This window comes from Penicillium chermesinum, assembly GCF_028974085.1.
Source record: "Penicillium chermesinum strain IBT 19713 chromosome Unknown utg000008l:1.0-1752722.0:1.0-1753981.0, whole genome shotgun sequence".
Classification (NCBI taxonomy): Eukaryota; Fungi; Ascomycota; class Eurotiomycetes; order Eurotiales; family Aspergillaceae; genus Penicillium; species Penicillium chermesinum.
Window position 1 is genome coordinate 283,089 of NW_026695318.1, and position 13,094 is coordinate 296,182.

General features: G+C 46.0%; 5 protein-coding genes across 5 annotated transcripts; 4 read left to right on the top strand and 1 right to left on the bottom strand.

Moving 5' to 3' along the window:
* Window positions 1–153: 153 nt before the first annotated feature.
* N7468_009896 (uncharacterized protein) lies at window positions 154–1,287 on the top strand (the record flags this gene model as incomplete). The annotated part of the gene is made up of 2 exons (XM_058479191.1): window positions 154–178; window positions 488–1,287. The coding sequence occupies 2 exons, from the start codon at window positions 154–156 to the stop codon at window positions 1,285–1,287; spliced, it is 825 nt and encodes a 274-aa protein (XP_058325759.1).
* A 1,580-nt stretch (window positions 1,288–2,867) lies between these two features.
* Window positions 2,868–3,458, top strand: N7468_009897 (RNA recognition motif domain-containing protein; the record flags this gene model as incomplete). Its single annotated transcript, XM_058479192.1, has 4 exons — window positions 2,868–2,890; window positions 2,944–3,016; window positions 3,075–3,181; window positions 3,245–3,458. 4 exons carry the CDS (start codon window positions 2,868–2,870, stop codon window positions 3,456–3,458), a joined length of 417 nt encoding a protein of 138 aa, XP_058325760.1.
* Window positions 3,459–4,524: 1,066 nt separating this feature from the next.
* N7468_009898 (uncharacterized protein) lies at window positions 4,525–5,067 on the top strand (the record flags this gene model as incomplete). The annotated part of the gene is made up of 2 exons (XM_058479193.1): window positions 4,525–4,551; window positions 4,705–5,067. The coding sequence occupies 2 exons, from the start codon at window positions 4,525–4,527 to the stop codon at window positions 5,065–5,067; spliced, it is 390 nt and encodes a 129-aa protein (XP_058325761.1).
* A 4,692-nt stretch (window positions 5,068–9,759) lies between these two features.
* N7468_009899 (uncharacterized protein) lies at window positions 9,760–10,704 on the bottom strand (the record flags this gene model as incomplete). The annotated part of the gene is made up of 1 exon (XM_058479194.1): window positions 9,760–10,704. One exon carries the CDS (start codon window positions 10,702–10,704, stop codon window positions 9,760–9,762), a length of 945 nt encoding a protein of 314 aa, XP_058325762.1.
* A 1,678-nt stretch (window positions 10,705–12,382) lies between these two features.
* N7468_009900 (uncharacterized protein) lies at window positions 12,383–12,703 on the top strand (the record flags this gene model as incomplete). The annotated part of the gene is made up of 1 exon (XM_058479195.1): window positions 12,383–12,703. The coding sequence occupies one exon, from the start codon at window positions 12,383–12,385 to the stop codon at window positions 12,701–12,703; it is 321 nt and encodes a 106-aa protein (XP_058325763.1).
* Window positions 12,704–13,094: the final 391 nt, after the last annotated feature.

The window sequence follows — 13,094 nt, forward strand, 5'->3', positions numbered from 1 at the left end:
GAAAGTCACATAGAGCCTCACATTCTCACAGCGTTGGGGGCTATTCAGACTGAGGGCTGCAGGGGCTGATTCAGCATCGATGATAAATGGCCAAGTAAGGCACTGCTAGTAGAGAGTCCATTATTTTTTGATACTGAACAGTAGTGGCAGTAGATGAAGACTCCAGGGGCACACCATGGTAGGCAATTGTCGAGACTGGGAGTTTAAAGCACATGGAAGCGGCATTTACTCACTTTCTTTTGGGTGAAGGGAGGCAATGGAAGCAGTCTATGCTAAATTTAGAACTTGGGGGCGCACCCCAGCAATTGGAAATTGCCTCGTCGACCCCGTAAGGGGATCTCTGGGGGACCTCCCCACCCTTCCCCGGCTGAAGAGCGCCCAGGGGATGATATAGAAACGTCACGTTCACTCCCAATAGAAGGGGTGAATTCATACCATATTGGAAGATGTACATGCCCACAGCAGGGGTTTCCGCTCGAGACATCAGGGGCCCAGCACTGTGTGAAGCAGCTTCGAGCTGTCCTAGGACCAGACTCGTCCTGGGACCTGAGCCACGCCGATCGGGAATCAGTGGAGAAAAACCCTGAACTGCTATCGGCCATACGCTGGCAACTCGAGTTAGAGACTCAGTGCGGTGGCCGCCCTCATGACCCAGCGTCGCGGGCAATGCTGAAGGACCAGAGACGTCAAGTCCAAAATTTGCGCCGCCGTCTGCAGGACAAACGGCGGAAGGAAATACGCCGTGATTTCAGTCGGCAACAGGCGGTGATTGACATTGAAAGACAGCTGACCGGCGGGGCTGTCAGCGATGAGCCTGCGCGCGAGGTATTACGGAAGGAGTTTGCAATGCCATCGGAGCAGATCCTTCTCGTGGAGACATTCTTTACTTGGCCCAGCACCGATTCATTAGAGGATGAGTGGACGCGGCGCAACAAAGCTGTTGCTGCTGGAATACAATATTGCGGCTTTCAGGAGGGTGGTCCTCTTCGAGGGCGACGGAAGCGCTCTGCGCCGTCCGACAGTGAGGACGTTATTTCCCCTCCGCCAGCTCGAAAGATGAAGGCTGGTACGCCGACGACTACATCGGAGAGGAATGGACTTACCTCTGACAGGAAGCTTATCCCGAATGCAGAGCAAACCTTCGCATGCTTTCAAAGTCCCAAGGCATATGCAGACTATAATGGAGTGAGAAGGCATTTTAGAGACTCACACTTGATGGACCGAAGATGCAATTTTTGCGATCTATCCGTCCTACACGAGATGCATCTGCGGTGGCAATGCTTCTGAGGCCCATGGTCTTCGAACATAAGCATTAGATTCTGCTTTTCAGGCCCTTTGAGGTCCTTGCGCCGTTTCTTTATCTTTCCATTTAGACACAATTGGCGAAGCTCTGGTCGGGTTGCTGAGCATCTTATGAAGAGGACGGGACCTCATCGTAGCCCTCTCAACTTTATGATTGATGGGTCATGAATTTGAGTGCGTTCCTCCTTTAATCACCTGTATAGGTATTTGGGATTCATGTCTCTCATCACGCGAGGAAATTGCTTTCATGGAAGAAACCACGAATCTCGACTGCCGGCCAGCTGAATGATCACTTGGGACAGGCGTCCAACAGTCCCAAAGGATGCTTGAGTCAATATGTCAATACTTACATACATAGGTATTACTACTCCAATATGAAATTTTGTATAATAAAGTAGGATATAAAATTAGAAGTGTCTTTGTTTGTAAGTTTCTCTATTTAAATATCTTATTACCTGGAAAACTTGTGGTTATATTGTGGTACAGGCCCTCAGTGCTATCGAGGGACCGTTCTTGAGCTCAAAAGTTAGAGCCTGATACCAAAATTTCAATACAAATATGTATAAAATGTACCTTCACTCGAAACTACGCTATGTTGTCATGATATAACCCAATTAGGGCCCCAGTAACCCAGCCTGGGTTACCCAGTTCAACCCGGACCCAATACTGGGTCGGAGATCTCGACCCAAAATCCAGCCCAGTCCGGGTTAGTTCCGGATTGGGTCTGGGTCAAGCTGGGTTGTGCGGAAGCCTAATCATCCTTCTCTGCATACCTAGCGCCGCTTTGGTGAAGACGCTTAGACTCAGAATTACTGTGTAAAACTCAGTCCAGGCTCACCTTAGCTATATTCCGCAGGTCTAGTGTTACGGAACATGAACGGACAAGTGGGGCGCGATCGAAGGAAACGTTCCCAGGAGCTACCCGACTCCTTCATGTCCCAAAGAGGCAGTATCTTTGGCAGAGGAATGATGTCACCTATAGTAACATATAGATAGTTTATTAAACTTCTAGATTGGTTCCAGAGTTCTAACTTCTAACCTGTAAGAGCTTCGCTCCGGAGTTTGTCCGGGTGGCGCGACCGAAGATACGTAATTATACAGGTTTCATTCTAGAACTTAGCCCCAACATAACACCCAATAAGTGGTTCTTAATTTCACCGAATATTCAGAGCCAGAATTTGCGTACATATATGATCACCAAATCATAGGAATTTAGGTAGACCCACAGGTATATATACTGACGTCATCTCGCTAAATCCCATATAATTCACTTTACTACGTAGAGAAAGGCGGGGTACAGAAGTTTCAGTTGGTACGCGATTTTGGCACGTTACGTAGGTGAGCTGATGATTTCCTATGCTTTATTATGGCATGCGTAACAAGCATGGCTTACTTCATCAATTGACTGAGTATGGGTGGATGACCGCTAGTAGCTGAAATTTAAAAGCACGCCCATTCCCCTACCAGACCGCTTATTCTAAACTTTCTCTTCTGCTTCAGTGCCGGTAGGATTTTTGTGCTTCAAAACGCGGAGACTATACTTCAGCTTATTATATCCACCCACCATGACTGCAAAGGTTTATGTCGGGTAGGCTCCCTTGACAACTGAAATGAAATGAATTTTAATTAAGATACGAAAAGGAATCTGGCTTCGAATACAACGGACGACACCTTACGGGGAGCATGTTCCCAATTTGGAGGTGTTCTTGACTCGGTAAGCTATGTCTACTGATACTCCAGAATAAACCCCACCTGGTGCTGACATGAACTAGATTGTTATGCGTGATCGCGACACAGGTCGGAGCAGAGGCTTTGGCTTCGTTACCTTTAGTTCCAGCCAAGAGTCTTCATCTGCAATCGATGGGCTTAATGACACCGAGTAAGGCTTGCGGACAACTTTATAATAAGAAGCCCAGAAATCAGCTAATGCACGATATTATAGTCTTGACGGTCACCGTATCATAGTCTGTTTAGCTAATTCTCGCCCTGGTGGTCGTAATAGTGGTGGTGGTGGTGGCTATGGTAGTGGTGGCTATGGTGGTAGTGGTGGTGGCTATGGTGGTAGTGGTGGTGGCTATGGTGGTAGTGGTGGTGGCTATGGTGGTAGTGGTGGTGGCTATGGTGGTAGTGGTGGTGGCTTTGGTGGTGGCTACTAAGCTGTGGTGTACGCCTTCTGCTCAGGCCAATTGCTAGGTGGTTCATATTTGTAAGGGTTCGGGTCCAGTAGCAGATGTATTAGGATTCAGCGCGGCAGACAGGCTAGGCTAATCAACTATGTACGGTATGTTGGTTGGTCGTGGTTGACTTATTCCTTCCTTCTGGGGTGGGTCCGTAACATATGGATAGAGAATAGTAGGGGCGGCTGCCTGTCCCCTATAGACTTTAGCCCGTATAGAAGGATCCCACGCCGCTAAATTAAAGAACGACGAATCTGTCTTTCTTACAGTTTGGGGTCCAAATGGTTGTCCTTGGTTGTCTTGTCCGGCGAGCCCTGAAACCCTGAATCTTCGATATCTTCAAAACATCGTTCCCTTAGGCTATTTCCATGGCGCCTAGACGGTGGTCAAGATCATCATGCTGTTCAAGGGGATACACGATCCGTCATAACTGAAGTCATATCATCTGATATCGCTGTTGGTGACCGTCAATCCTGATGGTCGCCACGAGGGTTGGAGGCTTCCACGAAGACGTCCTCATCAAAGCATCTACGCTCTCCTATGCGGTGATTTCTTGCATCGGTAGAGCTTCAGGCTGCTGGACCTAGTCTCGGCGGTTCATTGTTAATAATAGGTAGCAGAGGAAAGGAAACTTTCGAGAGAAATACCGAGGCCTTTCCGTGGTCGTCATGCACTATTCGGTATCCCTGCGCCCGAACGTGGAGCTTGAGTAGTCTCCACTGCATGATCCCCGGGCTGGAGGTAGGGTCATCCTTCTATATATTGCACGCGAAGTTCTTCCAGGCCAGCCGGACTACAACCATGGCCATACTACGCTCTTATTGCCTCTTTTGGGCGGCATGAGGCCATCAATAACACGATCTGGATCTTGACACCAAAGTTCACTGATCTCGTAAACTGAGTGGCAAATAAATATTCGACACCGTCATTCAATCGAGATCGTCATCCAAACCAAGACAGGGTTTTCAGTGGAACCGAACAGTAGCCGGTCGGCCCGCCCCGTAAACTACAAGCGGAAATCTTTGTCGAGTTCAGAGAATTATCTATGGATAGGTTTTGCTTACATTTACTGGTATCCATATTTGCGGCTGTATCACTCCTAGGTCACTGTCCTAGATTGCACTGCTATGATGACGTCCTTGACAAGGCTATCTGAATCATCGGAACAAGAGTATACAAGTTCTATATTTTGCCGCTTGCGGAACTGCTATGATATCAGTCTGAGCAGCCTGCTGCCAACGGTCCGAAACCTAACGCCGGTATCACTGCACCCGACCACGCTGGTTATCAATGGTGCCAGACTCGTGGCCTCGTTGTGATCGACACTAGCTACGATAGTAAAGGCCACAAAAAATCCACTGACAATGGCTTGGTTGCGGTTTTGCCCATTGGGATGGCCCAGGTCTCCTCGGTCGTTCTCACCGTGGAAAAAGGGCAGTTCTTGGAGAAGGGACAAAACATATCCTACTTCCAGTTCGGCGGCTCTGATATCGTGACGGTCTTCCAGAACAGACCCACCTACCGGGGTGATCTCCAGGCTGGCAAGACCAAGTTGCACATCCGAGAAAAGGTCGGTGAGTGGAAGTAATGAGGGACACGCAAAGATAATGTGGGATTAGGTCTCTGCTTGAAGCAACCTATAGAGCTACTTGACATTGTCATGCTTTGTGAGTAGACTATCTATTTCTCCCCACCTGAAAGAAAACCATGTTTGGTCATGACAGAACCAACATCTTTAATTCACATGATGGTGTGAAATATTAGGAAATGAATATGTATCTGAGATCTGATTATGTAACGATTAAATATGAGGCTATATATTTAGGGGAATTTGACTCTAATCTTGAGTGTGGCTGCGAAATAAGGATTTCGTGATAATTTACTTGAGAAATGTATATTTGACTAGTTAGTATTAACCTCCTTCAATTTCATAGTAAACAGAATGAATAAGGAAAAAATGTATATCTCTTAATAAAATGTCCTAGTTCTAGATTCAAAGCAATACTTTATCTTCCAGCTATCGATATATTAGAGTTTAAAGATATTCCGACCGTGGAAGTAAGAGAAATTGTGGACAGAAGTTTTCAAAATACAGACTGCAATTTTAAAAGGGGTATGGATCCGCATAAGAATAATGTATACCCGTCAAAGTCACGAGTCTTGGCACATTTGTTTTGTTTGATATCCATTGAATATCCGCAATTATCCAACGGATATGAGGCCCATATCCAAATCCGCAGTTTGCGGATATGGATTGCGGATATCCTTGGACATTGCGGATCGTGACGCAGTCTAAGTATTACCAATTATCCCAGTGGGCGTTCAGGCCATGCTCAATCCAAGCCTGCAACCTCACCGGGCACTTTCTTCCTCTGTTTTAGGCTATCAGAGGCTTCTTTGGAGAGTACTGTTCGTCATTAGAAGAGCGGAGGTGTGACTGCCCTAAAGACGATGCATCACAATAAAGGCCGAGCTACTCCGAGATCTAGATCTGGGAATGGCAACATTATGGCAGATCATTCTCAGTTCCTACGATGAGACCTCGATCGTTGGGCAACAGTCAACGATCGGAGATCGAGATTACCGACAGGCGACTTCGGGCACTAAGGCGGGTCCGGCTGTACTACGTGGCGAATTGTGGATACTAGTGTTCAACTAGTTCATGAGTTCACGCATGCAGGAAGAAGATCACCCAAGCCACAAGATTGCATCGCCGAGCAAGAACCCGGGGTCGAGCACGTGTCTAGTATGTGTGGGCGTTACGGAGATATTCTCTTTTGTCTTTGCTTGTTTGCAAAAGCAAGTGCTATTTGTCTGTGTTACTCGAAACTGTTACTAGAAGATTTCAAGATATACGTTGGAGGGGGACCTATAACCCCTAGGGGTAGCTATATACATAGCGCGACCTCGGACGGCAGGGGAAAGGGACCCCTCCTATCACCCCTTGACGGAATCGTTCTCCAGCCGCCACCCTACGGGCCGTGTTGGCGATCCTGTTTCTGAGACGATGTGAGTCACCTGATTGTGGCTTCTAGAGCGATAATTGGATAGTAGTCTGTACCAGCATGATGGCTCGCCGACGGAAACCTACGCCCTCGATCGGCATGTCGCCGGCACCTGCTTAGCTTGCCGCTTCCTACACGCTATTTATGGGTCCTAGTAGGTTGAGGATCTGAACACCGTGCCGGTATCTAGACTTGATGAAGATGAGAAATCGAACTCCCGAAGTTAATTACTGCCTACCGATCGTGTGAATCCGAGTTTTCGGTTAACCTGAAGATCATGTTCTTACTTCGATAATTAGTCAATATACCCTACAGTACACTACAATATAACCACAACTTTTCCAGGTAATTAAGATATTCAAAAAAAATAACCTACTGAAACAGACACTTCTGACGTCATATCACGAAATTTTATATATCTTAAAGATGGTATACCATATATACTGAGAGGGGAACCAAAACCGTCGCAAATATAGTAAAGTATACGGATTAGTTAGCAGCTTTATGAGTGGTTTTTGTGAAATTTCATGCAAAACTGGGTCGAATTAGGTCCAAAGTGGGTTCTACTGGGGCCCCAGGAGCTGGTCCCGGGTTGGGTTCTGAGTCGTAACCTTCGACCCAAATTGGATTATGCGGAAGCCTAAGAAAGCCAGTAGTCTTTTTTGATGCCCTTCTGATAGTGGCTCGGCCCGTGCCTCTCGGAACGCTTCGGAGTACTCGCAGTGGGTCCTCCACGGGCTGTGTATTTCCAATTTCAAAACAATATGTCAAAACTGGTAAGCTAGATCATGACGTAATATGGATATTGGCCTGCCTAGGTGGCGAGAGAACATGACATCGTAATCCGAATAATAAGTGTAGCATTGAGCTTGATATAATAGTGGCTTTCATCCCACCACCATTGCCTGAGTCCACTCACCAGATTTTCTAGAGGATTTCAGATCATCAACTTCAAATCAACCAGGCCAAGGAGGAGCGACTCCACCCGGACGCTGCCATTATGAGATTCTTTCCCTTTTATTGTTTCTTCCTATTTGCCATTTGGCCGCAATGGCGCAGCAGGTAGTACTCGCGCCTATGCCAGCCGAAACAGCGGCAGCACCCCCGAGAGCCACATTCACCAGTTTCAAGTGTACCAGTATGATATCTACTTCTATGGTCGTACGAATAACATAGGAACATACCTCTAACAGCTTATAGGCGGCGGTATTCAGTATTCAATCGCTGGAGCCAGGGGCACAAGCGCAATGAATCACGCCGTTTCTCTGACTGACCCTGCAAGTGAGCAACTACACAAGAGGACAAAGAGGAAACGGGACTGACAAAACAGAATATATTTACTTGACCACAAGCGATAGCAAGCCAACAAAGGTGACCAAAACTTACCCGAAGCCATTTTACAATATAGGCACAATGACTACGACAGAGAGAGGAACTCGGACCACCGAAACTACATCCGTGCTCAGAGACACCATGATGCCAACTGGCTGTATTGGACAGCGCTTGACTGAGTTCCCGGTCTTTCAGGTAGACACGGTGTATAGAGGCGGGAATCCAGGCGGGTTTCGGGCGATCTATGTGGCCAGAACGACAACAATAAAGCCAACGAAAACCATAAAAACGACACAAACAATAACATCAGTTACGTAAGTTCTGATCATATAGTATGGAGTTCTTCTGAGCACCATCCATGGTGGAAAGCTGGGAATTCCTCACATTTCTATAGACTCTGTGGGATGGTTGTTCATCCTAGCTCAAAGAACAATGCCGAACTGAGGGCATGCGCTACTTGAATACGTTGAAGTGGCCCAATACTCGAAAGGGAAAATTCTGCCTTGCGAAGTGAGCTACTACATGGATTTGGACTTTCAGGAAGTTTGGTTCTGTCTGGGATAAGTCGAAGACTGAGAATTTGTCGCTCCTGGTGTCCATGAATATTGGGTTACATCTTTTTGAATTCAGTCGCCATTGGTCAAGTCACTACAACCTTAGTAAAAGAAATAGTCGAAAGATGATGACAGCAAAAAGATGCTTCCATCTGTGTGACAAATCAAATTGCTTCAAATCATTCCAGATAAAACGTACTAGTTTTTGTACATAGCTGTAAACCTTGGAACGCGAGGTGACGTCATTCTCAGTAGATTTGGTGGATCTCTCTGTATCAAATTCCTTCGTGTACTCCGTACAGGTAGGATTACCAGCTTCTGCATTTCGGAGGTCCCGATAAAAAGCAAAAAGCCGTTCAGTGGCCCAATCAATACGCCACCTCGATGTGATGCGGCATCACATCACGTCCTGCGTCCGCTCCACTCCCGAGTAAGCTGCTCCCCGACCACTAGGCAGTTCCAAGGTTGAGATGAATGCATGAGATCAATACATTCCACCCCACTTCCCCCACATGTAGCCCGCAGCTTACATGTTGTCACGATATCCATCCAGCCCCAAGGGCCTGCTGAGAGTAACCAGACCCTCTTTTTCAGAAACCATAAAAGCATGCTGGTACGGGAGTTGATGCGTGTCCGTCGGTAAGTCTGTCCATGTTCAAAAATTTGTTATGGTGCATAAATGTCCGTGAACGACGAGAAGTACTGATGTCATATACAGGTATCCACTAGCAGCTGCGGGGTTATATTCTGATCCTGAGATTAAGACATAATGAAGCCCATAAGGAGCTATAAATATAGCACCCGGGAGTTGCTATTTTCTTCTCCGGGTTAGGTCTAGGTTAGGTCTCGATCAAGCTAGGTTATGCGGAAGCCTACACACAACTACTACCATATATTGCGCTGGGGCAAGAGTATATATAAGTACCCAATTAAGGGGCAGAGAAGTCAGAGTAAGAGTTAGGTACAAAGGCTAATAGGATATAAGAGATATAGGAAAGATTGAAGGTTTGCTTAAGTGTCTCTATCCTAAAGAAAGAAGGAAAGGACAAGGGAGCGAGATGCTAGACGAATGCCATATATCATAAGCAGCAGGAATATGTATAGGCAGCAAATCAGCGGCCAGAAACAACGAATAAGGCCTGACTGTAAGTGCCACTAGGGTATAGACGGGCATGGGTGTAATAGGTAGGACTTGCCTACCTATTATATAGAATTAGAATCAAAATCCCTATCTGGAGAAGTCCTATGGACAGGTCTAATCGATACTGATTCTGGGGTAGTTAAGGGAGAAACTTTAGAAAGAATCAAAATAGCCTAGGAGCCTGTTAAGCATTGTATTAAAAGGCTAGCATGCTAGTCTATCAATAGCTAGATAGTCCCTTCTCAGGTTCATGCTGCTGCTACAAAAGTGGCTACTGGCTTAAAAGTCTGCCAGGCCATCGTCGTCGCCTCAGTGTTATTTCTCTCTCGAAAATTCTTTGGCGAGCCATATGGTTCCTCGTAGACGTACCAACAGCTCCACGTAGGCGCCTTTAAAGCAACGTGCACCTTCTTAACTTCCTTTTCTTTAGTGAATGCCGGAAGGATTTGTGCTTTATAGTAACCCGCATAGTACTGTAGTTCAGAAACGTGGCGGAAACTCTCGTTTGAGATACTGTTGCCACCGTCTGTAGCACCTGACCATCTGCAGTCTTCAACGAGCGGACCTAGTGATATACGAAACAGGTACGTAACATCGTCCTCGGCGAATTCCCAAGAATAAACTCGACGCATCTTGATAGTCATTCCCAGCACAACTTCGTGCACAGGCTTCGAGCCTAGCGTTCCTTCTTGGGACATTGTCTCAACTACTTTGGTATCGAGGTCCAACTCAATTTCTCCTTTGATCTCCACGCTAGCTTCTGCTTTCATTGCTCCATAGCTGGCGCTTGCGGATGCCGAGGCCATAGACTTGAGACCAGCGTAGAGCTTCGTTTGATTGATCGATGTCGTGGTGCGGTTAAATTGGATAGGAAACTCATTCTTCGGAATCACCCGATTCAAAAACATAGTAGGGACCCACTCGACTGGCTCGTAAACAGCCCAGCCGCCATTGACATATGTCCGATTGCCGCGAAATGGCTCCAGGTTTGATTTGAGTGAGGTCTCATTCACAATGAAGTATTTAGGTACTTCAGGCAAGGTATTGATGACGCCGAACCAGTCTTGGATATCTTTTCTGCTCATTTTGTAGCCTGTCGAAAAATCGGCTACCGGAAGTGGCTGAAGTTGAGAATCCTCATAATAGTAGGCGCCGTTGGCGTAAGATAAGACATCATCAAATTTCATACCCATGGTTTTCAGATGTCAAAGAGGTAAGATGTCAAAGAGGTAAGATGTCAAAGAGGTAAGTAATTAACGAAAGGAGCAAAGAAGTAGAACTATACGGTGGTTCGTATAGCTTGTGCAGGGTCACTTAAATAGATTGGAAATAGGGCTCAAGATATGTCTGTTATTACAGACTTCTCACCGCCACTTATTCATACCTGAAGAACGTCAAGGTACTGTCATAATGACGCATCTGTATAGCCCAACTTAGGTTGAGCACTATAGCCCAAATCCTGTTTTTGGCATAAAAGTACATATTTATGTATCAACCTGGGTCGAAAGTGGGTTACTGGGTCCTTGGGAATGCCAAAGTTGGGCCGAAAACTAGGTTAGGCGGAAGCTTATTTAGTGCTATAATGGGATGATGTAATTTATGTATAGATGATATAATGTATGATGATATCTTCTGTGTAAACTTTGCTAGCCCTTGCATATACGCTAGCTATATGTAGCATAGTGTGTTTCACGCTAGGGTTCCAGAGACAATTCCTCTACGTAAATCATGGAAGCCGATTTCGAACATTACTGTAATTTATCGTACTTAGTATGGTGTTTTAGGGTGTTCCGCTCAACCGTGTGTTCCGTTCGGGCGTGAATTACAGTAAACATTATCAATTGTGAGAGTCAGATTTCTAGCTCGGCTTTTTAGACAGCCAGCTGATTGAAATCAGCATTCCTCAATTGAAAAGGATGAGATTCCGTGCATACTATATACAGTCAAATATCTAAGGGTTAAGAAAGAAAGCCTGAATGTGCAGGACTGATAATTTCCGTTCTGTGCATACCGGTCCAGAGTGAGTCTGACAACCGTTGCAAGCAGTGTCGATTAGCGGTGAAGGTATATTCCATCCAAAAACGTGCCAGCGCACACTGGCGGGATGGGTGGGTAAATTTGACCATGGCTTTCTGTATGTAGATCATACAAGTAAACTACTCATTTTTTGATTCGTTGAAGCCTATTCTATAGTCTAGCATTTTAGGCAATGATCGCTCGCGAAGATTCAGAGCGCAAGGTTGAGCATGTACATAAAGGTGGCAAACACGTCACCAACTGTAGCACCAACCTGGCAATCTCTAGTTGAATAGCTGAATGTTACCTGTAACTCTCAGCCAGCCTCATTTGTTGTGGATCAAGAATGGTGGAGATCGAATGTACGATTTGATTGTGCATACTGGACCCGCCGCATCAGCAATGGTCAGTTTTCAAGGAATAGGATCGCCGGGAATAGATCCCAAAAGAAGACATGGGCCATCGAGAATCATTTCTCAAATCAGTAAGATAAAAATAAGCTGGGAAATAACCCGCAATGATAGTGCTTTAGAGATAATTGCGATCGGCGGGCAGAAGTGGCTTTGATCGCAGCACAAGAAATTTAGCGTCCACAAATTGGGGCATGGTCAGTTCAGCTGCATTACAACGTCATACGTAGAAGGTAATTAGATACTCTCTCCTATATATCTCTGTCCGCATACTGGGTTTATACAGCTTAGGCCCTTCTAGAGGAGCGATGCCGAATTCATATAAAGACAGCCATATTCTTCTGTCGTAATTTTTCATGGTAGAGGAATTGAATCAATCTCTTCTTAAACTTTTGACTCATTTTATATATCCTTCACACATGGACATCTTAAACCTTAAGCAATCATGCCTACCGCACTTGGATGCCTTCAAAAGGTCAGCTCCTGGCGGATCACTGGATCGGCTCTCTTCGATGGCATTCCATACTCGTTTGATTCACCAGTCTCTCCATATATGCCGAATTTTGATTTTATCACGGTTACTATTGAATATAATGAGGAGGGCGATCTGAAAGGCGAGCATTCATGGAGTGGCAAATTCGAAACCGACACCTTCCAGCTCACGGCCGACAATGGACTCACAATTAAGGGTCGCCTTAACCCTGGTATTCCGGCTGAATCTGCACGTGCTGTCAAGGGTACCCTTGTGTGGAGAAACTTGAGTTGAAAGACAAGAAGGTTCTTGAATGATGAGTACAAATGCCCTTTTGTGTGTGTGTGTGTGTGTGTGTGTGTGTGTGTGTGTGTGTGTGTGTGTGACGAGATGTGATTAAGATCTGGATAGCTGACGGCCGCTTACAGTTGCGTCTGACAATTGATTCTGAATATGTGTGTTTTCAGTCAACGGGAGGCCGGCTAGAAATGTCTGTACTTCGTTGGAGGCGCTATATTATTCGCCTTGTCAAGCCTCGGTGTAGGCTTTGTGCCTGTATTTAAAGGTTTTCCTAACACTCGTGTGAATACAGCGGCTAGTTCTAGACCTCGTTGATCATCTCGGCTGTAGTTGCGGCAATGCTGTAGACCAAGACTCGCAGGAGATCCAAGACGACTTTGTACGC